The sequence below is a fragment of the Pararge aegeria genome, chromosome 4 (genome assembly GCF_905163445.1).
Source record: "Pararge aegeria chromosome 4, ilParAegt1.1, whole genome shotgun sequence".
NCBI lineage: Eukaryota > Metazoa > Arthropoda > Insecta > Lepidoptera > Nymphalidae > Pararge > Pararge aegeria.
The window spans coordinates 12,058,481-12,086,357 of NC_053183.1; the positions used below are offsets into that span (position 1 = coordinate 12,058,481).

Sequence of the window (27,877 nt, forward strand, 5' to 3'; positions counted from 1 at the left end):
TAGCAACGCAGTTACCGTACCGAGATCTTCCTCTCTACGTTCTGGCTTCCGGAGAGCCGTGGATTGATCTAGCAACCCAGATACAATGCTATGCTTTTCCAACCTAAGTGGCGTGGCCGCTGTCTGGCACTTCACGCGACTGACCGTGCGGGCCATACACAGTTTCGAATAAATGTAGGGACCTAGATACCGTACCGAGATTTTCAACTCTACGTTGCGGCCTCTGAGAGGCCGCTGTCTAACACATCACGCGATAAACCATAGTGGCTATGTACAGCTTCGTAACGATATTCAGTTATGGCTTTTCAGTATATGTATGCAGAATACGTACCCGTGTAGGTGGCCCCCGTGGTACTATCGGCTAAGTCGGGGCGGGCAGGCGCGCCGCCGCCCGCATGCTATCAGCTGGCCGGCGCAGCCATCTCGCCCGCACGTGCCTCCACTCACCGCCTTGCGCCTGCGGCAAACATTGGCTTTAACGTATTTGTTATCGATAACAGCAAAGAAAACTTGGTCGGTATAGGCACTACAACTACGCTAATACTAAAAGCGCGCAAGTAACTACATTTTATTTTATTTGTTACCTATGTTCCACTTCGATCTTGATTAAATCTGGCACAGAGATAGTATCCTTGAGACGGATAGTAACGAAATAACAAACGAAAACTGTTTTCCCGGGATTCACAAAAACAACCTTTGTTAAATTGACATGGAACTGGTAAACCTTACTTGACAAAATAGACATCTTCTTAGCTCGCGTCTAATTATACGTATTGCTATTCAAAATAATGAAATTAATGAATTTGAAGCAACAGCCAGTTTGTTATAAGGCATTTACTTCTTATGCAGGTTGTTTAGCATCTAGCGGCGGCTTACTAAGGGTTAATTCAATCAGTTCAGAAAAGTACCAAAAAGGCTTCAATCAAGCTTCAAACCTAGCTAAACAGTTCGTTTAAAAATCTTCAAATTCAAATTAAGAACCTACGCCTTCTAAGTTTTTCTTTTTAATACATACCGAGATTTATACCTAGATAAAACACGTATAGATATATTCTTAAAGCTCAAGATATTATTAAACTGTGGCATAACAAAACGTTACGTACACATTATATTCTTAGTCGGTCAAGAATAGCGGCGCACTCTACGGGGGTACAAACCGAAGCTAAAATGAGAGCAGTATGCCGCAGCCCGGTCGATATTTATTTATTATTACTCTGTCGCTGCCCCCGACATATCCTCGCTATTTTTAATTTAGAACTGTACATGAAATTACCTACTAACGATCTCACGAAACACGGGAAAGATTTAAAGACTAGTTAGATTTAAAATATTATATATACTTAGATCTAAGTGTGCACTTGGTATTAAAATAGATAGAAGTTAGTTTCCTTAGCGGCCTAAGAAGGTGACGCTAGTTGATATGCAGAAACCAATAATTTTAACTTCTCATTGCTGGACTGCAGGCCTCCTCAACGGAAGGGTTTGCCCACAATAACCAAGCTGGGTTAGTGATTGCAGTGGGCGGTAGAAGTAGCAAAGAGGACGCTTCTACCCGTTCTTCGTTTTTTCTGCCTTACTAGCCTCGTAAAACAGCGGGTAGAGGAGGAATGTGCCAACTGTATTTAAATCCGCCATCACCACTCGTTCCAAAAACGAAATGTAATTCATTGGTCAGATTCGTCGTGTTTCGTTATGATTGGGCAAACTTTAGTTTTTTTAATATTCGTAACAGTCCGAATAAATTTAAAGGGAAAAGAAATAAGAAAAGTGCTCGTGCAGTTAGAAAATACGCAAACAGACTGTATTTTTTTTGTTATTATTCTATTAACTTAAGGCCATCAGGAAAGTGAGCTAGCAAGTTATAATAATAGGGTATCTAATCTTAGTTTATTATTAAATTAATTTAATTAACTTAAAATTTCACTTAATAATTTAATATTTATTTTAATTTTATATTTTATTTATTAAATACTGAAATCATTTAATTTAATTTTTGTATAACCGCAACTGCTGGCACAAAATTGGTTATTAATTTTTATATTACTAAATCTTAATTTCTTAAATTTTTGAACTTATTAAAAACCTTTTTTGTATAAATCAACACTTATACAAACTTAAACAACGCGAAACACCGGGTCTCTAAAAGACGCCTTAAATATTTAATATCTTGCTCGAAATCGTTTTACGCATTCGGCATTTTGGCGCTCCTTGTCACTTTGCGTCTAGAGAGACAATTTATCTCGCTCTAACCCAGATCAGCCCTAACAACAGAAAGCCAAAGAAATCTCAGAAATCGAAAGTACTTCAGTATGAAAGTGTCTGGTTTTTTTTTCACGCCTAAACCACTTGGCAGATTACGATACATAAGACAAGGAAATTAGATTCCCCTGGAATGACTCAGTATAGATACTTTTTAGCCCGGGAAAACAGGGGTTTCACGCGGGATCTGAATAAAACCATCACGCTACGGGTATAGCAAGTAATTTTTATGAAAATTCACTTACACAAAAATTAAATAGGCATCGAAATGCAATATAACTCGTTACATGAGTGTTCAACGTAAGATAAAATGTTACGAGGTACATTTAGCAACGGAAATATGAATATTAAAAATATTTCAGCAATCCACGCTATATGGAGAGACGTAAAACTGTCGGTCGGTCTAAAAACGTGGAACTTTCGACCTGCACGAAATATTCGCTTGGCATTTTTGGATAACCGTCAACAATTTTAAGGTGAACGCGATGCGATATACTCAGAAGCTATTATAGGGTGTAGGCTCATGGTACTGGGATCAGATCCATTTTCATAAGTAATGTAAGTAAGTAGCTGAACATCACTTTTCTTCCTCCTTGTTTAATGATAATCGTGGAAATTTTATGATGATTGTTACAGCCGTTTCCAAAAAACTTACACTAGCAGTTAAGGGTTCTCTGCAAGTTAGCTCCTAACTGCTATCTAACCTGGTGGTCAGTGATGATGCAGTATAAAATGCTAACGGGCTAACCTGTTAGGAGTCCTCATATAAACCAAATACCGGCCCTCTACAAGGCACGGGTCTCCTCCCACAAAGAGAAGGGGTAGTCCACCACGCTAGCCCAGTGCGAATTGATGGACTCACATTGATACACCTTTGAGAACATCATCGAGAACTCTTAGGCATGCAAGTTTCCTCACGATGTTTTTTTTTACTGTTGATACTTTTTTTGTACAAGTGATATTTGAATTACTTTAAACGCACATAACTTAGAAAATTTAACATCAGCAGCGACCCTGCTTTCTGAGTCCGAGGTCGTGGGTTCGATTCCCACAACTGGAAAATGTTTGTGTGATGAACATGAATGTTTTTCAGTGTTTATCTGTATATTATAAGTATTTATGTGTATTATATTCATAAAAAAATATTCATCAGCTAGCTTAGTACCCATAACACAAGCTACGCTTACTTTGGGGCTAGATGGCGATGTGTGTGTTGTCGTAGTATATTTATTTATTTATTGATATTAAACCCCTAATCGGTTTCCACGCAGTATCGCATTGATAGGATGGCACATAGCCACGGCCAAAGACATGGTCGCTGTAAACCAAATTTTACTTAAATAGTTATTGCCCAAGTTCTTTGTCGGCGTTAAACCTTTTGTTTTCCTGAAATAAAAAACGGCTTATGTTACTCTCGATCCTTTAAAAAACCTCCATGCGAAAATCAATTCAATTAGCATCTTAGTTCGGTCGTAAAGTAAGGACAGGAAATCTATATAGTATAGCTACCACATATACAAATATAAAAATTATTTAGTTCAGGTAGGCGTACCTAACTGTATTTTTGTAGTGACTCTATCTAGAAGTTGAAATTCTAGTGAGAAAACGAAAAGAAAACCAGCAATTTCTCTCTTTAAATTTCAATATTACACAATTATTGTTATTGCACCCTTGTAAATAAAAGCGGCGAGGTTTGCCACCAAGCATCTTTGTCATAGCATCCCATGCCATCAACCAACTATTTAGGATAGAATAGTAGTAAAATAGAATAGAGAAACCTAGAACTATTGCAAGGGAGGGTGTTTTTTTATTAATAATTTAAAAATAATGAACAGAAAAAGACCTTTTAAAGATGATAGTCTATTAATTTTTATAAGCTGTCCATTAATGTCCAAATGCACTACAAAGGCTTCCTCAAAGCGAGAGGGCTTACAGCTAAAACCGCCAGTTTCACGGAGAGTTCAGTTGAGAGGCAGGTGAATTCATGAATTATTAACTTTTTCGAAGATTTTACCATAATTTACCTTTATTAGCGGCACTCTTTATTTAAGAACGTTGCCTTTAAATTTGTTCGACGAAAATCAGAGACTGTTATTGACTTGGATTTTATCAAGTCTTACTTACACTGGGAACTTAGCAACGATAAAATTAAGTTATTAGCTAACTTGGCTACTCTATTAAAAACTGGCAAAGACGAAATATAAAGTTAACATTTTTTTTCCGTTTTTAACTCGATATTATATTTGGTTTTTGCTCCGTCATAATAATAGTAGGTCACCAGCCAAGTATTTCGCAATCACTAGATTTTTATTGGGTATTTAATATATAAAAGTTATCGTTAGAATTAAATATGGCTTACCAAACTACTAAGTAAGACAATGTATCAACATGTGCCGAAAATGGCCACTATCGATTACCCAATAAATTCCATAAATATTTATGTTCTAAGCTAATCTTACAAAACTTCAGATATGATTAGTAGCATGGGGAAAGGGGAAACTACACTTTTTAGGACACTATACTTATCACTTCATATCTTCAGATTGTGGGTATAGTCGCTCACTTGGCAAAAATCCGCCTACTCAGTATTCCCCAACTTTAATTTTTAATTTGCTCAGAATGTTATCCATCATTTCTAATTAATTATTTCCCACTTTTAGTAGATCATTTTATGGTTATTTTTTTCTGGACAGTTGTTGCCACAATTTTTGTGATTTTTCAGCGAACATTATTTGTGCTGTTGTATTGTTAATTATGCTTATTTTAAACAATATCCTAATAGAAGGCACCACATAACTGTTCGCTCGTTTTACAATTTAGTAGGTAATAGAAGACACTGGCAAACTTCTGTTTATAATGCCTTGCTGGTAAATAATTAAAAATAAATAAATTATAAATTTATCTCTTCCATACCATAACCAATTCTTGTGACTGTGACCATAAATACTTCAGTTATAGCGTTGAAAATTAAAAGAAGCCTTCCTCTTGCATCTGTGATAAATAAATTGTAAACAACTCAGTTTGTCAATGTCTTCTGTTACGGCTGCCCTCATGGCCCAAGTGTAGATAAAGTATTGTAGGAAGGGGTTTAGGGACGCCCGAGACTGCTGAGTTAATCTGGAACTGATTTGAGGTTTAAGTAGTGAAATAAACATATACACGGATGTTAATAAAATACATACACGTCTTTTTTCACAATACCTAGTCTGGCATGATAAAACTTTTCGTATGTTGTCTTATTATTTCAAACAAAAGAAATTTGAGACGTCGCCAAAATCGTTACACGCAGACACCAGTTTAATACAGAAGCTTGCGTATCGAATTGAGTTTTTTCAACCGACTTGCCGACTTGTAGAAATAGGAGGACTTTGACGTCCTTAGTTTTATACTTCAAAAATAAAGGGTTTTCATTCATTTATGAGGATCTGACTCCTCTACCATTTAACTTATGCTCATTTAATTTATTCTTTAGGTTTAATACTAACGCATAAGAAAAATTACATGAATATATTAAAGGCTTTTATTTATATCCATAAAAATAAAAATAAAATATAACAATATTTCAAAAGAAAATGGACTGTTACAATTAAATATTAGAAGCAAAAATAAACTCGTTGTCCAGTTCCCTAGGCATATTCATAAAATTGCTAATTCATTCAAGGGCAATTGTATATTATTTTATAAGAAATTTCCGAATAAAATCTTTGATATGTCTCTTAATAAGTTCAAAGTTTATATAAAACGTAAGCTCACAGAAAAATTCTATTACAATGTTGAGGATAACTTAAACGATAAAAGAGTTTGGGTGTGAATTGCTCTAACTTCACTTCATAGCTTAATATAAATTTACTGTGAGATGGTGATTAAAAAAAATTTTGTCGGCTAAGTTTGTTGTGGGCACTTCTTAGACCAGGGCGCGTTTGGAACCCTCGTAGCTTTAGGTTTAAGTTGGCGAACGAAGTTATCACCATCTCCTTACAATTATGCTAGGCCAACATAATTAAAGAAATTTGGATTTTTTTAATTTTTAGCTTAATGCCCGAAGGCACTTTCAAACAGTCTACAATTTTGTTGATTTGTCAGGGTTACTTCATTTGCAGATATAAATGACGTAAAAATATAACAAAAAATATTGATACTTATTGTATGAAGCTCACATTCCATTACCGTACAAGTTATAAAAATCAAGGCCTAGCACACTACTAACGATTTTACGTACTTTTAACGAAAGCGTAGGTGCCAAGCTATACGGCAAAGTTCTATATGTAAACATTAAAATAGCCAATGTAATTGATGTGCGTCACCCAGCAGACATATGCCATTAATAATCGACATTGTTACCCGAAAATGTTTCCATTGCCTTTTTCTAGAATATTCTAATTCATTTACGAAGTTTTAGACGCTTTTAACATACTAAAATTATAAAAAACAACTTGGTAATTTTACGGTACAGCACGCTAGCCTACTTAGTTTAAGGGCGATATTTATTTGATCTGTCGAGACCTTTCAATAAATCTCAACTATAAGTATAAGGTCGGTCAAGGGTCTAACATCGATAGAAAGTAATCATGTTTTAATATTGTTGAAGTTTTCTTTCAGCATTATTATCCTTAATTTAAAGACGATAACGCAGGTCATATAAAACTGACATTATAATTTAATACTGCTTTAAGCCAGCCACTCAACTAAAAACACACTTAAAAACGCGATATATTAAACTAGCAGCAATCCTGTGAACGTCTATAAACTCACAATAATGGAAAAAAATATGTTATAGTGCTTTATGGGTGCCTATTAGGCCTGCTTGAATAAAGATTATTTGCATATCAATTTGATAAACATGCAAAAACCAAATCTTAAAGATATTGATAACTGCTCGGAACATAGTCGCATCAATAATACTTTATTTGTTTTAACGAAACAAATATTATTTTATTAACTGTTCTAAATAAATAGAATCGTAACATCTTTAAATGGAATCGTATTACTCTATACAGTGGCGTGCACTGAGCTATTTACCAGGGTATGCATACAGGAAGATCGCGTCAAATGACAAAAGTCCTCCTTCTATAGGAGTCATATATCAATTTTAGGGTTAGCAGCGCTTTTTCGTATGTACGAAGTGCACGCCACTGACTGTATAATAATACTTTCTAACATTTAAAATGTTTTAACATGAGATCGAACGCCGCAATATGCATGGTCGTAATTTTTTTGGAATGGCTTGTGAGTTGTGACATGTTTCGCTTTAGCTTTCCGCTCGCTGCGGAAATATAAACGTTGTTATATTGCAAACTGGGAGACGAAAGCTTTGAATTTCTAGTAATAACCGCGCATAGACCTACAATAACAACAACTGTTTAATGAAACTTACTTCTAATAATATACTATTGAAATTGATATAAAATCTTTCTTATATTCTTATAAAAAATCGAAAGTTCGGAAATTGAATATTTATGCATTTTAAAATGAAAATGAAAAGAAAATATTTAAGATACCTGTATGCATAATACATATCTATACTATAACAAAACTCATACAATCACATTATAATATGTACAAACACAGCGGTTTTTGTACTCTGTGGTTTGGACTTCGCCTTCACCTCCACCTCCACATTCCCTGTAGTAAGGAATCCATGAGCACTTATAGACGGACTTTATAAAAAAGTAAAGATACGACATTAAATTGGTTGCAAGGAGTGGCTGGACGCTGAAGACTGAAGATATCCGCACAAAATGACCAGCTTCCTAGTCCTAGTTTTGCTGCGATCATCATCATCATTTCAACCAATTAACGTCCACTGCTGGACATAGGTCTTTTGTAGGGAGTTGGGCGAGCGACTCGCCTGTTGTCATCTGTCCACCTCGTTGGGGGCCGACCTACGCTGCGTTTACCGGTGCGGGGTCGCCATTCCAGCACCTTAAGACCCCAACGTCCATCGGTTCTCCGAGCTATGTGCCCCGCCCATTGCCACTTCAGCTTCGCGACTCGCTGAGCTATGTCGGTAACTCTAGTTCTTCTATGGATCTCCTTATTTCTGATTTGATCACGTAGAGATACTAATAGCCTCTCTCCATCGCCCGCTGCGATTTTTGCTGCGATACTTTAATTAAATTTGAAAATATTAATACACACACAATTCAAATAGCGATCTCGGACTATCGCGGGATGGCCAAACATGATAGAATGGCAACATGCATTTGATATGCAAACATTTGAAATCCATACGATGTAGGTACGTCACACGTGCAACGGGCGCCATTTGTTTTAACCACTTGTGTCATCCGCTCATTCTCGAAATATTTACAATATTTTGCTGCTGTTACAAACGTGGGGACGAAATGTTCTGATATTTTTCGCTCCCACCGCAATTCAATTTATAACCTTTTTCAGGCGAAAATCTTCAAATATACTTATCTCTGTATCTACAGGGTGAGAAATTAAATCACCTGACGTTTGTAAGGTTTATTGCCTCCTTCTCGTAGTTAACACATACGTGAGCCTATATATCCATACTTATTCGTATCTTAAAACTTTTCCCTTCTTGTAAGAAAATTTTGATGTGAAACTTCTTAGACGTTTTTTATCTAGTTTAGCACTCTTAATTCATTCAAATTTCATGGTTACTTTTCTTTACATTATTTTGTTACAAGGACGAAAGATATATCTCATACAACTCGCGTCTACGTGATTATCGCGTATGCTTTATCAGCGTCGTATGCAGAACTGTAATGTGACAATGATTTAAATTTGATCTGATGGGAGGCTAGTTTAACCATGGCTAGTTACTACTACACCTAAAAAGAAAAAAGCGCGACCACCAAGCGATAAAGCGTTCCGGTACGATAGGTTTAACTGTTTAATATAGCTGCCATACCCCGAACAGGTTAGCTCACTACTAATGCTTGTTGCATCTTTGTGCCCCGGTAAGTATATTAATTGATCGTAATTTTTTGCTAAGCATTAGCTTTTGTGCTACTTCAAAATAAACAAGGATATAATGTAAATAATAGCTATTTAGCTGTGTATAAGTAACAAATGTTATTTTATATATATTTATGTACATATATACATATATATACATATATGTGATAACGACGAAGACACCATAAGGCATCTTTACATCGTCTGAGTCTCATTTAAGACTGGAGTGTATCTAAGATGCACCCGTATTTATATTAAACATACCCACTGATACAATGTTATAAACGTTAGCTGTGAATCAAATATTAATAAATTATTTTAGACGAATTCTCTGGCACAGCTGCATGCGTTGGTTTTAAGTGGTAGGCCCCGGGTTCGATCCCCGGAAAGGACAGTTCAGAAATTTATAGTTTCAGATTTTTTTCTGGTCTGGTACAGAAGGAGGCTTCGAACGTAGCTAGTTACCACCCTACCAATAAAAACGTGACGCTAAGCGATCCAGCAATCCGGTACGATATCGCGTAAAAACCGATGAGGGGTAACCTATGGGTTTTATATTACTGCCATACCGCTAACAGGTTAGCCCGCTATCCTCTTAGACTGCAACACCACTTAAAACCAGATGAGATTACAGTAAAGGGTTAACATGTAGTAGAATAAATACAAATCTTGTCTTGAAAACTACTCATTAATTAACATGAACTATTTCATTAGTCCACTTAACACATTCGTTAAAATGCAAATCAATGTAATAAAATATCTGGCACTTATCAAATATATAGTTATCAAAAGTTTCATTATTCACTTTTACAAAGTAGATGTTTTATATTATAGTATGCAAACTCTGTACCGAGATTCATTAAGTTCGGTGTTTTGGTCAATTGAATAGATAAAAAAACAGGCACACTTTCGCATTTATAATATTAGCATGGATTGCATAGCATGGTATTTCCAAATGTTAAATTATCTACTCTAAACTTACATTTACATTTAAAACAAAATATAAGCCGTCTAACTGTTTACTTATGGGCATGGTACCCAAAATGGTGACGCTATTGCCACTTTGAATTGCTCGAATCACGTTTACTCTAAACTATCAGAATATATTAATCAAGAAGCTCAGAATCTTACACAACCTGAAAAACGGCTCAGCTTGCTCTGTTCCTTGCTCTATCTACTACACTCGTGCGAACCGATATTCCATTTGTGTAACCAGCTTATGGTAGACCAGCGTATACACGCTCGCTAAAAGCTTTGCTAGAACCATCCCCTATCTATAGTTAAAACTGTGTTGACAAGTGCTACGGTTTATTATTAAGGCGTATATTTTTCTACAAATAAAAAGACAACGTACCTAGTAATAAAATGTTCTTTTTCATAGGAGAAGATCTTAGAGTACAGATTGCGGATTAAAGTGCCAAAAAAACATCTGATTTTTTTTAAGACTAGTTGTTGCCCGCGACTTCTTTCGCGTGGAAATTTGGTTGCCTATGCCTGTTTTATTCTATGTGTAGTTATGAACTACCGCTATGCAAAACAGAAAAACGATCTCTTGCTCTTTGTTCAAATACAAATCCATCCCACAAGAACGTTATAAAATCGGGGATAAAAAGTACTTCAGACTACAATCTATCGCAGCGCTAAATTTTATCTAGATCCATTCAGCAGTTCTGGCGCGATTGTGGAACAAACTTCCATTTATAATATTAGTATAGATCAAAACTTTTAGGTAGAGTCTTATGGAAAAGGTCCCACTTGCAATATGGGATAATTTTATCCGTTAAAAATAAATAGGTAAGTTATCGTAAGGGTTACTCTATATATATTAAAACGAAAGGTCACTGACTCACTAACTAAATCGGGTCAGTAGTTTTTGCGTAAAAGTGTAAGAAATATCCGTCTATACAAATCTTCGTTTTTAATACGTTTAGTAGTGGGATGTTTGAGGTGTATGTCTTTAAGTGTGTTTTTAATATCACTAGAAGTTTGACTTCACTGCAATTTCTTCTGGTGTTAAGTTATAATCTAGTCTAAGATGCTAGTATGCTAACCTGTTCGAATTATGATTTATATTAAACCATTGACGTACCCGGTGTGGCCAAGCAATTTAGCGCTTGTTCGAAATCGATTGGCCACTCTGGGCATGGGTTTACTACTAAATTAAGATATTATAAAATTCCAAACTGCCCCTTCAGGGTATTGAACCCGAAACTGTCCGCCTGTAGGACTACAGCGCTTATCACAGTGCCAGGGAGGTCGACAGTCGACCTATTGCAGAATCCAACGTGCCTAGCATACTGTGTAGTATATATAACTTTTTACAATATTACGAAACATTCCCATCCGTGCTCTACGCTCGGATAAACCTATATTCCATTTAAATAACCAGCTTATGACAAACCAGTGCTCACGCGGTCCCTAAAAGCTTTCCAGCGTCCCACAACTTGCCATAGTTAAAGCCGCTTTATGCATATGCTTTCATTTATTCTACTTAACCTCGTAAGTATATTTCCTTAAAATTGTACATTTTGTATAATTTTAAAGAAATATACTAATTTTTATTGGGTAAGCTGAATTTTTAATTTATCAAATATTCTGGTTACATTTGACACTGTAAACTACCAGTAGTTCACAAGATAATTCAAATTCAAAAAAATAGAATTCATACTGTTGATTACGGATTCTTAACTCTTTAGCCCAGCTATTAATTTCTCTCTTTTTAATTCTGATATGAAAGGAAGCCTGTTCTATGAAGTAGATCATTAATACTTATGATCCGTCATTTCGAAAGCAGCCATAATCTTAAACTATAGAATCAAGGTTGAAACTATTAGTATACTATATAGTATTTTTTTTAAGTACATAATAAACAGCATAATTGATTATTTAGAGCACAGAGCTATTATATTAAAGAAGGGAGTCAAGGTACAGATCGGAGGGGGTGTTCCTCAAGGATCCGTTCTTGGGCCAACCCTGTGGAACATTCTATATGATGACATTATGTCAGTAGAAGTGCCGGAAGGGGTCAACCTGATATGTTATGCAGACGACTTAGCGGTGTCAGTGACAGCTGTAGTGCGGCTGACTTAATGAGGAAAGGAGATGAAACCCTGCATAATATAATGCTATGGATGACGCACAATAGCTTAGAAATTGCTCCACAGAAAACTGTGGCCATAATATTTAATAGGAGGCTAAGGGCAGAAAACTCCTTCAGATGCGGAAGTATACAGGTCACTCCTGCCCCATCTGTAACCTACCTGGGAGTGTCCCTTGATTGCAAATTTAGAATTTTGGCAAACACGTAAGGATAGCTTGTGAAAAAGCTCAAAAGACTGTTAAAGCACTCTGCACAATTCTACCCAACACACGTGGACCAAGCTCAGGAAAAAGAAGGACTTTGGCACTAGCAATGCAGGCTGTAGTTATGTATGCGGCACCAATCTGGGTAACAGCAATGGATAAGGAAGTACACAGAAAGACGGTTCTAAGCGCCCAGAGAATGATGGCACTTAGAACTTGCTCTGCATATAAAACAACATCCACCGACGCTGCCCTTGTACTAGCAAACCTCATCCCAGCCCACATCTTGGCACAGGAGAGATCAGGTACATATTGTTTAAACCTACCGGAGAAAAGATATGCGGCCAGAGAAAGGACCTTGGAGATATGGCAACAAGAATGGAACCAGTCTACCAAAGGCCGATGGACGCATAGACTAATTGGGGATATAAAGGGATGGGTACATAGGAAACATGGAAATATAACGTTTCGGATGACACAGTGCTTTACAGGCCATGGGGTTTTGTATATGCAATACATAGCACGCATAAAGAAAAGAGTGAGTAGTGATTGCATGTATTGTGAACACCCATGTGATGATGCAGAACATACCCTGTTCCACTGGCCACGATTTGAAGAAGAAAGGGAGAATGTGAAGAAGGAAATAGGAAGTGAAATAAAGACAGAAAACCTAACCTCCATAATTCTAGAGGCATCAGAGAAATGGGAATCTATAAAAAAATACATGGAAGAGATAATAAAAGTTGGTTTCGAAGTGCTTTCCGGAATAAAAAGTATACAGGTTTTTTTTTGTGAGCGGTGATAGCGTAGTTAGGACTGCGCTTTCGGGGGGCCGATGTCGAATCACAGCACGCACCTCAAACTTATCTAAGTTATGTGCGTTTTAAGCAAATAATATATAACTTGCTTCAACGATGAACTGGGTAACATCATGCCTGCCGTTTCTCCATAATAAACTCAAAAACGGAGACCCATGCAATGTAGTGAACTGGTAACGGGTTGATATAATCATAATGATGAGTAGATCTTCAACATTCAAATTATTTCAACACATTATGTCACCAAGATTAAATGAAATGAAATGAAATGAAATGAAAAAAAGAAATATTCAATTTCAAATTTCATTTCTGTTCATTTCATTTCATTTTTAGATTAATATAACGGCTGAGCTAACTTAGGTAACAATCAAACAAACAAATAAAACACACTCGATATTGCGTTAATGCTTAATATTATAGCTAAAAAGTAATCCCTAAGCTACGCTTAAGTTTTCAAACTAGTTGAGTTAAATTATAAATAGTTGAGCACTTAATCAGTTTGAACCTATTTTATAATAGTTAAAAATAAAATCGAAATTCTATTTGGTTAAATTAGTTGGCTCGGTTTTTGTTCATCAAATCAGAAATTCAGTGCGGGAATGCAGCTTTCTTGGCACCCATTCTACGTGAGCATGATTTGCATAACAATTAGTTTAGGATTTCGTTTGTAATCAAATTAAGATGATATTCATTAGAGTTAAGTAAGGAGCAATGCACACTAAGCAAACCTTTTAAGTAAAGCCAGCGCAATTTAACACGGAACAGGAACGCATTTCAACCTAAAATAATTATTTTGAAGACCTCCCTGGAGAAGCGCTGTTATTGTAAATGGTATGTCCCGGGACATACTATTTACAACAGACTTCCTGGCAGAGGCAAATCGGGAATTCATTATTTCTGAATTTCTTGATTCTGGTCTGGTGGCAGGCTTTCACCGTGGATAGTTAATAATAATAAATATACTACGACAATACACACATCGCCATCTAGCACAAAGTAAGCGTAGCTTATGTAATGGGTACTAAGATAGCTGTTGAATGTTTTTACGAATATAATACAAATAAATACTTATTATACACAGATAAACGCCCAGACACTGAAAAACAATCATGGTCATCCCACAATCACTTTCCAGTTGTGGGAATCGAACCCACGGCCTTGGACTCAGACAGCAGGGTCGCTGCCCACTGCGCCAGTCGGCCAGTTACCACCCTACCGACAAAGACGTGCCGCCTAGCTATTTAACATAACGATACGATGTCGTGTAGAAACCGTTTAAGTAGTTATAATATAACTGCCATACCCCTAATAGGTTAACCCACTACCATCTTGGACTGCATCATCACTTACCACCAGGTGAAATCAATCATCAATCAAAGGCTAACTTTTAGTGGAATAATAAGTATAATATTATTACGTTAGATTATTTTTATTTATGTAGACCTGCGCTGCATACTGCGCTGAAATGGGCGTGTCTTTATCACTCCTCCTAAACTGGATCGAATTAGTTGAAATTTTGTACGTGTATTGTAAGAGTTTACAATTGGAAATCACAATGGGATCCATTAGGTAGCGCGTGACATAACGACGTCTACTGGATCCAGTAGTGAAAATATACAACTTGAAATTTACTAATTAAATATATCACATATAGAATAAAATCAGTAGGCTTATATCCAGTAGGCTTACCATATCATAAAGAAGTGACATCTCAAATTACAGTCTATGTTATACCTTGACATTCTTAAAAGATACTTCAGGGCGCTGACTGCCTTGAGCATTAGGTAAGTTTTACTTTAAACTTTAAAGCAGTATCAGAATTATAAAACTTATTTTACATAAGGGTCAACGCATAGCAAGCTTAACATATTTACCGTAAGAAATTAAATATCATCCTTATCCAATTCAAATAGAGTTGAAAATAGTATAATAGATTTGGATTGTTTTTTAATGCATGCTATAAACAACTCTATTCATATTAAATACGGACCATATTCTTTTGCAATATAGGTACGCAAAATTGAAGTGCGTGAGCAAGTTCTCCCAGTTTCGCTCGCTTGGTCTTACCCTAAGCCAACACATCTCAAATAAGCTTACGGCAGCGCACTCGTCAAATGCCTTTCATTGACTTTAATACTGTCGCCATAAACCGTTTTATACGTTCTACCTAAAAACGTTATTTTCATGAGTGACCAGTCGTTTGATTTTCTGCATTCATTTGAACGACTCTTAATCAATTGCTTACGATTTTTATTACAAGTTCGGGTGAAGAATTTGGAATCTTTGTAAAGAAAGCCAGAATTCTAAACTGTACGTCTCATATTTATATTATGTATGATGAAAATAATAGTCTTTCTCAAAATAATTATTATAAACCTATCTCTTAAAGATAAGTAACGCATGCAAAAAGTGATGTTTAATCGTCATTGTTGGGCTACATCCAATATTTTATATATGGGACCGTAAAAAGGCATTTTCTTAATATGACTATCTTAAGTATATAAATCTTGCCTTTAAGAAGAGGTTATTTGCACGTATAGTTACCTAGTAGAAATATGGAATGGGGAGTTTACGCGTATGAGATAGGTATCCCCGCTTGGCCAATATTTACCTAACAGCCCCAAGTTAACGCAGGTAAAACCGCGTGGAACAGCCAGTTAAAGTAATATATTATTAGCTACTTTCAGTTTTAATAATGTCTGGCTTACTGGAAACATTTGAAGATAGGATTCATATTATATTTAGCGGTGAACACGGAAGCTGGCGTACCCTTCTTGATTTTGCGGTGCGTATTAGAAACGAGAAAGCAGAGTACGTTTATATCCCATTGACATCAATTGGATATAAACTTCGTAACGATTATTGGGTTTATAAAATTATTTAAGTGCAAGTATTAGTTTATAAAATACAAATCAGCTATAGTTCTTGAAATTGTACGTCCGTAGTTTACCAAGATACGATTCAAACTGATTATTTTTATTAACAATTCTGCAATTACATGGGCAGGTAGGTGTTGTTAAATAAATTATTACTGAATAAAAAGTGGATAGGTTACAATAGATAATAATAATTAACAAATATAATCATTGATTTATCGATAGTTCATCAGCTACGAGTATATTGGCGTATATGAGGCGATACAAAAAAAAAATTAAACAAAATTTGTAGAGAATTTTGTATTCTACAATATTGATAATAAATACAAATAGCAAAAAACCCATAGGAAATGAGGTATTTCCAAAAAAAGCGCAAAAAAACGATTTTTGTGACCTTTGACCTTGAAACTTAATAGTTGCTTACACCCTACCATATGTAGGTTTTGAGACAACATTTAGAGTGTCAATATACAAGTATTTACAGACTTACAGCTGGGTATCTCGAATTCCGAGATTCATACCTAATTTAATCTTAAATTACTATAGACTAGAGACTAGAGAATTACGAAATAAATTTCAAGGGTGGATAAGCATATTTGATAAGGCCCTGTAAAAATATTAAATCAAAAGAAGCTTATTTATTTTTCCAAATAAACAAATTAAAAACATTATAAGCGTTTACTTATAAAAACCCTATTAAACATATAAGACACCACCATGTACCTATCTTATAACACTTGATTTTTTTTTGCATGTGTTATATCTGTGTCTGATTTTTATCTTTTGTGTGTGACTAAAAACTATTAGGTTTTCGGGTTCACAAATAAGTCACAGAGACAGTACATAATGTACTTCCATAGCCTGTGGACTAATATTTCGACTTTCATTTACACGTTGTATAAACTGAACATATATTGGTATTTGTCTATTAGCACCAACTTCCTTTTTTTTGTAACTTCATCCTCACTTCATAAGTTGCCTAGAAGAGATCTTTATACAGCGATGAGGCCGCCCTATTGTTTAATTCTATTTTATTTTTCTATACTTTTGTTTCTGTACGATAAAATTATATGTATTTATTCATTCATTGTAATAGTTTTTATAAGTAAAAACAACGTATCTATCTTGTGAGTTGTGGTCGGGCCCCCTTCGGCGGATGCACTTCGATCCTTAAGGATCGTTTGCCCATGAACACAACGTATTTAAACAAACACGTCGACTTAAGTGCCGCGAATATGCCTGTTTGCAAAAGGCAACCAAGCGGTACGTTTGTAATTAATACTGAATGCTGCAATATTAGCCGTTCCAGACTTAACCAGCAACTTTGATTTTTTTTTTTTACATATGCGGTGTGCGACGGCTGTAGACACGGTGTTATATCTTTAATTTATATTTCGAAGAAAGCGCGTGGAATCTGTAAAAAAATTACCCACGTACAAATATTGATAAAACCATTTTTCCTTTACAAAGTTTCATCCGCTAATCTACATATACCCTAACCGGCCGCGTTGCATCGTTTAGAATTCCTTCTGACTTATTTCAGGATAATCGACCTCCACCTCAAGAATTGGGCTATTCCTATAGCTTCAAAAAGAATAAAACCAAACTGTCGTACTTTACTATTAGTAAAGATTTAGAAGTATAGACATACTGCCTCAATTTACAGTAGTACTGCCTGTTACCACTGATGTGTTGTTCTGAAGTGATATATATACCATTGTGGACCCAACCTTAAGCTTGGTGTCCTTCGTGCCGCACTATGTTTGCGGATTAAATGTAATCCGCGCATCTGCAACATGCGCCAATAGTGGACACGGCTAGACCCAATGATAGTGCCTGTACTGGGGTTCCAGCTGAAAATCATCAGTGCATGCATGTTTGAAAGGGCATGTGGCATAATACTGAACTATGAACTTTTACTAAGTTGTGCCATATCTAATATCCTGGTGCTTCTATTATTTAAGCATCTGTGTGGAAGCGGCGCGCGGCGGTTGAATACATAATGCAGTATTATTATCAATAAGTCCAGGTCCATATTTTCCTACCTGTCTTACAATGTAAACATGACGTTCGTTAGTTTAAATAATAAAAACATACATGGGTACTTACAAGAAAATATTTTGTTGCTTTATCTCATTTTGTTTATTTGGCGACAATCTCTAAAAAGAGTATATTAAATATTTTTAACAACTCTTAAGAAATATTTCTTATTTTACTTGCCGATTTACCCTGCTTGCGCCACTGAATACAATTATTTTGCTTTACTAGTCGTCAAAGTTAGGAGTAGATTGATTTGTATAAATGATTTTGTAACTTTATCCAAAAAACAACCGATCGCGGATATAAAATTCAAATGCAATATCCGCTTCTTTTAAAACACGAAGGTAAGAAGGAAGAACGGTATTTTTTTCATAAATAAATTAGATACTGTCGAAATCTGTATACAGTGAGATAGAAAATTTTGTTTTATGCATAAAAAGATAATATAGGCTAAGCAAACCTACTCGTACCTATTACCGCCACCCCACCTCATTAAAACCTCAATAATAAATTATTAAAATTAGAAAAAAAACCTCTTATTCATCAATACCTGCCTCGTTGGTCTAATGGTAAACATATTCAAACAATACGTGTTTTTTTTCTCAGTACCAGCACAGAGTTAGGAAATTGGAAGTGTCAACCACCGTGTCTCGGAGAGCACGTTAAGCAGTCAGCCCCGGTCATTATCGGTAACATGTGATAACAGTTGTTTAAGCCCACCAATTCGCATTAGAGACGCGTGGTGGGTCCTATGTTCTAGCATAGATATTTAGCAGCGGATAGAGTAATCCTCTCATAGGAGAGACCGCTTTCTCAAACTCAGTTTTCTAGTTAGAATACGTCGCTATTACAACAGTGAGCAAGTTTTAATTGAAACATAAAGTTAGAAAAAAGCCAGTCTTAGCCACTAAGGCTGATATAACCCCGCAAGGAGCCGCATGGTTCCGCCGACTAGGTACGGATACAGGCCCAGATGGAAGAAGAAGAAGTGTCTAAACACACTGCTTCGGCAGACCTGCACACCAGCTGCAGAATAGTTATAGTGCAACTACTTTTGTTTAATTGGCCTCGGCATCATCATTAAACCATTACCTGTCCACTGCAGAAGAACTGAAGCACTGAAGAACTGAACTGAAGAACTGAACCACTGAAGCCCCATTCAACCACGCTGCCAAGTGTGGATTCGTAAATTTCACACGCGGCTGATAACATTATGAAGAACTCAGGCACAAATTTCCACGTCTCCCTTCAGCGTTAAATCAATTCATAATTCATAGCTTCGAAACTAAAGAGGTGCGTGCCCGAAATGAAAGCCAAACTCTTAACGAATAGGCTATCACCGTTTCTTTATTTGCAATTGTGCTCTATTATTTACCTATATAAATAATTGGGCAAATGAACAATAACAATATAAATAAAAACCGTTTCAGCAACTCTGAGCTGATAACTATTGGTGAAAGGTGGATGTAAGGTTAGGAATCTCCTTCGATTAAGCTTTGCTTATTTAGCGATTTCCTTGTTTCTTGTTAGTAAAAATCGGCATAAGGCAATTATTTTTAAGAACTTAAGTTACACTAATTGACCCAATTGACGAATTGTATATTACTTGTCTAAATATAGACATCCTGTACCTTGACTAAAGTTGCAAAATTTTTATTTTCTTGCCTCTTTCACAGACCTACCCACCAAAATCGAATGCTTATAAAAGTCATTGAAACTTATTATAACAAAATCGAATAAGTTGTAAGGAAGCAGACAAACGTACATACAAAAATATAGATATAGGGTGCAAAAACCCCTTCCGTAGTCGGGTGAAGGCATGTTACTTTTATTCTGTAACCGCCGGGAATGAATGTTCAAAGAAAGGTCTATTATTATTTACGATCTCATCCTAAACGCGAAAAACACATTAACTTTTGTGAAAGGAGGAAATTACAAATTGTGTATAACTAATGTTAATGCTTTCCATAACACAACAGGCTATTTATTATAAAAGCACATTAACTTAGATTGCTTATTTTCTTTATTGAAAATATAACCTTAATAGAAGCTCAGAAATAAAATTGTGTTTTACTTTCCGTTAATCATAAAAGCGTCAAAAAACAAAGATAATTAACTTTAAGTAGGTTTAAACTATTTTCTTAATCTATCATTCTATTAGTGTAAAGTATATTAAAAACAGTATAGAAACCATTGCATTACAATTAACAAATACAAATAAAATGAATGGAGGTTTTCTCTATGAACTTTTATTTTTAAATTAGAGATAGAATTAGTAAGAAAAATTTAATATAAGGTATATTAAATTAATAAGCTTTTTTGAAACGTTGAGTGTGTCTGTTTTAGTGACTCAACGAAGCCCATAAAGTAAAGAAATCTAAATTAAAACCAGGAGTGAAAAAGGCATTTTCTAATTCAGTGCGTTCCGTTCAGATCATAGTAAATCGTAGGCTGTCGCAACACATTTTTTTCAGGCGAATGACGCAAGCATTTTCAGTACTAAAAACTGCGGCAAATGTGTTCAGAAAACACATTGCACGTGTTTTCTGAACTTTTGTGTGGTGTACAATAAACGTGTATCCATTCAATCAACTTGCATCGTCGCTATTAATAAGGTTAAATCGTATTTAAAGTGGTTCAGGCCACAGGGGTAAAAATTTATACTGGCTAATCTATCTAAAAACTGTAGCTGGAAGATTTCTGTACATTTAATATGTTTTGAAAATTTTGACCGGGGTATGCTTTATATTCGATACTGAGTCTGTATCTTATACAGGACTAAAAATATTGTGATCCTAGATCCTATGTCTGTCTGTACGGGCATTTAGTTTAAGACTTAGGATCACAATATTTTTAAGAATCCCTTCTACGACTATATGTTTCAGAAGCAACCTAAACTCTGTTTAATCATCAACATAATCCTTGCCTTTTAGTGTCCCATAGGTTTTGTACAGGACTGTCCTGTATTATAAGAAAAAGGAATTTTAAGTTTTTATCATCTACGCTTAGGCGAGACTTACGGTTACTCTCACATAATACTGATAATAACTAAGAATGTCCATTCTTAGTTGGCTTAACGCATGCTTTCAGAGGCACGGGGCTCGTAGAACGCAAATTCCCTTACTCCAAGCTGATATTGAGACTGAAACCTCCTATAGGTATATTAAATACTATATTCTCAAATGTTTTGGAACAACAAGACAATCGATTCTGTTAACTCTAAATATGCAATCGAGGTATTTTATAGCAAACATCTCTAAGTAGCAATATTTATTTTAAACATCTATACATCTTCGATATCTACCTACATATTATATAAATAAAATTGAAATGTCTGTTTATTCTACAAAAAAGGTTTAGTAAGTTAAATGTTTTTCTTGAATTCTTATGAAAGTAGGTTCTAATAACAAAATACTTTTTAAATTTTCGCTGCCTGTTTGTTCCGGTTTATCTCCGAAACGACAAGCCTGATTTCGTGAGGACTTTCATGGGTAGGTAGAGAATTACAAATTAATTACAATAAGAAAGTCTTCTTTTTATTCCGGAAGTCTACCTCTACAAGGCTGAAGGAAATTTGAAATTTTGCTAGTGAGTTGTTTATGTATCCGCTGAGAATTCAACTAAAGGGCAGAAAATTTGGTTCGAACATTATAGAAAAGTCCTATGTTTTTATAGAAAGGTCATAACGATGTGCATAGTTTCAAATATTTCAAGAAGCTTTTTATTTTTTGACTCAATGTTATAGAATAGGTAATAAAAGACTGTAAGTACGGGAAAAAAAATTGCGTCAGTATGTATTGAACATTGTAAGCAGAGATAGCCGCGGTCAAAATAATACTCAGCTCTGTTTATTACACGTCCACCCGTCCATAGCCTAGAACAGTCCATTGCTGGACTAAAGGCCTTTCCTAGCGGGCTGGTTTGCCTATAATCGCTACTTTGCAGGGGACGCTTCTGCCGTTATATTCCCTGAGTCGCCTCGTACGATCCCGACGGGAAGAGGAGGGATAGTGATGTATTCTGATTTGCCGTCACTACACGGTATTATACGTAACATGCGCAATGCAAAACACTCACTATTATACATTACTTTTTTTTTATATTTATCAAATAAAACTGTTGTTTGTAGTTAAAATATGAGAGTTAGCGGTATTGTTTGAATGAGAGATTGTTTATAACCTACTTACACATAAGCAATTGAACATATTTAAATATAATTTGGCACACCGATCAACCATATTAAACCCGGATTAATATGCCTGAAGTGGAGTTAGATGTGATGACACAGTCAATGACACGTCCGACAGGAAAGCATAAGAAATATATAAAATATATAACATAAATTTCATGAAGAGGAAACTGCATGCGTGCGTATACCACAAGGTGCTTTTGTTTTCTTTTTTTATTGATGAGGTCTAGAGCACGCTTGCCTAGAAAAGTCCTATTCACTATTACCATGGAGGTACTCAAGTTATATGTGGCAGGAAACACAGTTGCCGAGAGGGCATTCCACATATTCTTAGCGGTACGTATCAGAAACGTGGATAAAAAACGTTTCGTTCGTGTTAATAGTACGTCAACCACATAAGGCTGCGCTCACGGCATCCTGCTATTCTGTTGTAGAACGGGGACGGAGGAACAAGGTTGTAAAGTTCCTGAGCACTCTGACCGAAGTTTAACTGTTAAAAAACCGATAAACAGGCAGCATTGCGTCGGTGCTGTAGACTATGCAGTTTCGCCTGTGTTATCGGTTCATCAAACTACACGGCATGGGTGTCCTCTCAGGGTAAAGAAAGGTTTAGGCAGAAGTCTACCACACTGGCCTAGTGCGGATTAGTAGACTTTGCAGACCTTTGAGAACTTAGGCAAGCAGGTCTCCTTATGATGTTTTCGTTCACCGTTAAAGGAAGGGATACTTAATTATCTAAAACAAAAATAACTCCAAAAAGGTAGGCGCTTGCGTGCTCACGTCGAACTCCATCTCCCCGAATGAGAAACTAAAGTCTTACCGATTACCAACTAGGCAATCGTTTGTTCTCTCACCAGTTATAAAATTGTACCCAGTAGGTACTTAATTAAGTAAGTAGTGGGTACAATTTCATAATATTAGATTGCGACAGGATAATATAGATTTGTATGTAGTACTACAACATAATATTAAGTAAATTGCAACAGATGTAAGCCAGAAAATAATTTAAAAAATTACAAACAAAACTGCCGCAACCTGGGCGAATTTTTATATTTGATTATAGCGCCATAGAACAATATATTGATTTTTCAATTTTCACCCCGAATGATTTAAGGATACTAACGATACATCATACATTCAAATATGTTTAAACATTTACTAGAAATGGTGGAATAAAGAACTCACTTACATACCTACATAATAATTTTTTTTTTACCAGTACTAGTTAGACCTCAACCACAATCCCACCGAGTTGTAAGTGATGATGTAGTCTAAGTAGCGGGCTAACCTGTCAGGTGTAATTAAGACAGATAAACATACACACAGGAATATGCTCTCCTTTTTTTAGGCAGTCATGTAAATTGTAGTTCAGTAGGCTAGTATAGTAGATCACTGTATAGAATGACTTAAAGGTCATATAGTATTAAGAAGATTTCCGATTCATCCCCAATAACAATGACATAACAAGACAAAGAATATACAAACAACTATTCTAACAAGACTTGAAAATTACCTACAAAGCACAACTTTACAACGGAATTAACTAAAAGTATGTTATTACCCAAGTATTTGTGTATGCACGCCTCTGCGGCAAACACACACAATTGTCATGTGCTCTGCAATGCGATGCATTTTATTTAGAAAGTAAAAATGTTGTACCGCTTGAATAAAAATAAAATACCACGACACTAGACACATTTGTGATGTCATATTATGCTTTCTCATTAAATTTAATTTGTCAACTCAAGAGAGATTTTTATTTTATTCCACTGCAAGTTGGCCTTTGACTGCAATCTCACCTGGTGGTTAATAATGATGAAGTAAAGTAAGTATACAAGGTAAAGTAGGTATTTAGGATTCAGGAATTCAGGATTTAGGAATTCGGCGCTGGACTTTTTACTGGGTATTTGATGTTTTAAATTGAATGTTTGTCACTACAGCGTCTCCTCTATTGTTATATATTGCACTAAAGAAGTTCATTAACTCATACAATTGCGCTCATTGCCAGACAATTGTATAAAATTTCCGCTGCGTAGGAAGACCATCAAGACTCTATTTACTTGACACATACTAAGTATAACTACTTTTCTGGAACAAAAGGGAGACACGTGCTGGCTACAGATGCAGTAACTACCCAGGATTATATTATAAACAACGTCAGCAATTCAGTTGTTTGCATGTCTGAACACCGTAGATACTACTAAAATATCTACGCTTAATATTTAAATTTATTATTGATATACGGGATACTTATAAATCTGAAAACGAAGAAAAAGTTGAGTAAAAATCGTGTGATAAGAATGCCCTTTAAAATGTTCGCTAGCTAAAGTTAGCTTACGTACACATACGTCTCCCAAATTTGTGTCATTATAAATATGAAACAGATGGAATCGGCGAAAAATTAGGAAATGGAAGATAACGTCACGTCACGTAGGTTAGCTGGGTACCTAGTTGCCTATTTATATTTAGCTTTATCTAAAGACTGCGTGAAATGAATAATGAAACTGAAAATAAATACTTATTTTCGCTGTGCAATTTCAACACAAAACTTGGTCATATATAGTTCTATGATGTGGAAATCTTTGTTATATTGATTTCCAACATATTACGACATTCATTATATCAATAAAACTATGATCACAAAGCCGACAACACCTGTTACATTTGAGTTAGGCTCTTCAGTGCAAGCAATCTGACGCAAACAATACTGTTAATTAAATTCAAGCGTTTATCTTCAGTGCTAACAACTGTTGGAAAAGAAATGGAAAAAATCAGTGAGCGTATTCATTTTGATCAAAGGACAACAGCGCACGTGCGCGACTCTATCCCTTGCGGGTAAAGGTTAAAATACAACGACTCTCCGCTAAGCTACCAAACTCTTAATTCATTCATTTTTATTTCTTACGGCACTCCAATGCTCTGTTGGCTTGCTGAAAATCGTTACCGGCGTACATCTATTCACATGCGGACAAACTGACACATGCAACGCACCAACTTACACATGGATTCACGGTCGCGGCTTCTTTACATCGCGCCACAATCGCCGGTTCCGGTATTCGTTTAAGTGAGCTCGAGATAATGAGCACGTGCACTGAGCGGATCACCGGCACGGTCCGCGGAGAACGCGACGCGGCACTGCTCTCCCGGGCTCCGAGGGCGTGTTCGCGGCGGCACGCGGGCCAGGTCTCGCGGTACGATGCGGTGCGGACTAGCGCTCGCACGGACCAGCGCCGACACACGACAGCCTCCGTCGCAATGACGAAGCGGCCGGGTACGCGCGCGCGCCCTGCGACGCAGCCTCCCGATCCTATCCGACCCCCGCCGACATCTCCCGACGGAGGGGTGAACAAACCCACCGCACTTCTCCTTCTCACATAGTGATGAGGTTAAAAAGGATTTTGACTTTCTCAGAACGCTTCACGGTTCGATCATCCTTTGCGTTGGACGTGAGAATAGAGACAGCTTTGTTGATATAAGTTTACTAAATTGCAGATAACGTAAAAATGCGTTATCATCCAGAATCTATCAATTGTACTAGTGGTAGCATAATTGTAAATATAAATCAAAATATATTCGGACAAGACAAAAATACTGCTAACTAAAAATTAAACAAAAACACAAAACACTCGCCATTCCGTATGTATAAGACGCCCCCATTGTGTAATATGTTACGAAACACAAAGACTCATCAAAAGATAAACTGTAGGGTCACTGCCGGCAATTTAATATAAAAGAGGAATTTTTCTTTACGAGGTGATTCAACTGTGGCCAAAGATAATTTTTAGAGAGGTGTGCCTTCAACTGAAAACTTCTGGAAGCGTTTTCTTTCAAATAATAGCCGCAAACCATTTTACATTGAAATTATAATATACTTTAATAAGGAATGTAACACTTATAAATATAATTAAAGCCACTAATTCTGCCTGATCTGCCTAAAAAATTTAAACTTAAAGAGGTTTTTAAGAAAAAATAAACCAACTTTCGTAATAAGCATAAAATAAATATCGTAGAAAATAAATAGTCGGTTCCAAGTACAAAGAACTTAAATTACTAGGTACTTTACTGCTAATGCATAATAGCGAACGGTATGCTTAGATTTTTATTGGCTTATATTATTAAAAATAAAATACACCTTTTGATACTAAATCTTGAAACATAAGATAGGATTGGAAAATATAGAATGTCCTAGGAATCCCTACATAGCTTTAAATGGTATCCGAATTCTGAAAATGTTACTGTTTGCAATTCTCGACTGAGATGTTCCGTTCCGTTGTACGTTAAGATGCGGTGATAGCCTAAGGCTGGGTCAGGTTACGGCTTTCTTTTCGTGGAGACCGAGTTTGAGCCCCGGCACGCACCACTGCCTTTTCGGAGTTATGTGCGTTTTTAATTTCACCAATTAAAATATCACTTGCTTTAAACGGTGAAGAAAAACATCATGAGGAAACCTGCATACCTGAGAGTACGTGTGAAGTCTACCACTTCGCGATTGCTCAGCATGGTGGGACTACAGCCTAAACCCATCTCATTCTGAGAGGAGGCCCTGTGGGCCGGTAATGACCTGATGGACGATAACATTCCGTTTACCGACGATATTCATCAGAATCAACATTATTTTTATAAACCAGTCTAAAGGCAGACACGCCCTATTAAATACAAAGACATCGAAATTGGTTGAACCAAATAATATTGGTTCTCAATCAATCAAAATAACATACACAAGAAAAATAACCCTAGGTACATATATACATAACTGTCAAATTTACTTACTCCTCCTGTCCGGAAGTCGGTCAACAAATACTATACATAAAGAACAATAATAATCTGTCATAGTGGACTTATTAACATTTTAATCGTTAAATTAAAACCGTCCGATGCTGATTGAAAACGATTAAAATGGCGCAAATTGATATTCATGGGAATGTAACAGCTGATGGCAAATGACATGTACCACTTCAGCTTCTGTATCCGTCTGAACTAAACAATTATTAAATTAATGTTTAGTACAGACCCCTTAAAAAAGTAGCACTTTTAATTAAATTAAAAACCCTTAGTGCGAAAAGTTGAATTTTTCGCACTAAGGGTTTTTAATTTCCTCCATTTTTATTCAATGCCGTTCCAAGCCATACATCATATCAAAGATGGTATTCACCATTATATTCATTTTTAAATTTAATTAAAATTTTATTTATAAGATTAAAATACAAAGTTACAAAAAACTGATTAAATGGTTATATAATATTAAGTAAATATTCTCCAAAACAGTGTCGATTGTGTATTACGAATGTACTACTAAATAACCCGGTCATCCGTAAAATTCAATTATGTGTTGGAGATTATTTGGTATGGAATAAGTAGATACGATGCGCGACCGCAAGCTAAAATCCCAGTACTTGAGACCGCCTGATTGTGCTAGTCTACTCGATTTACCTACCTGATCAGTAAGTATATTCATTTTTCGCGTA

The 27,877-nt window shown here is 35.9% G+C and overlaps 2 protein-coding genes across 2 annotated transcripts in view; one reads left to right on the top strand and one right to left on the bottom strand.

Annotated features, from left to right (window-relative positions):
- The window catches only part of LOC120637664 (methylcrotonoyl-CoA carboxylase subunit alpha, mitochondrial), a 328,715-nt gene that overhangs the window by 271,225 nt on the left and 29,613 nt on the right, over positions 1-27,877 (top strand). The gene's annotated exons all lie outside the window — the stretch shown is intronic.
- On the bottom strand, positions 362-27,867 carry LOC120623531. The gene is made up of 3 exons (XM_039889584.1): positions 27,806-27,867; positions 25,412-25,778; positions 362-457 (listed from the first exon to the last, which is right to left on the bottom strand). Exons 1-3 carry the CDS (start codon positions 27,865-27,867, stop codon positions 362-364), a joined length of 525 nt encoding a protein of 174 aa, XP_039745518.1.

What these genes read in the sequence shown, in the direction of transcription:
- LOC120623531 (XM_039889584.1), bottom strand. Translation starts at nt 27,867, where the DNA reads ATGAATATACTTACTGATCAGGTAGGTAAATCGAGTAGACTAGCACAA. An exon ending in GCACAATCAGGCGGTCTCAA is followed by an intron (nt 25,779 to 27,805) that starts GTACTGGGATTT and finishes CTATGTGAGAAG; the next exon opens with GAGAAGTGCGGTGGGTTTGT. An exon ending in CCGCGACCGTGAATCCATGT is followed by an intron (nt 458 to 25,411) that starts GTAAGTTGGTGC and finishes TGTTTGCCGCAG; the next exon opens with GCGCAAGGCGGTGAGTGGAG.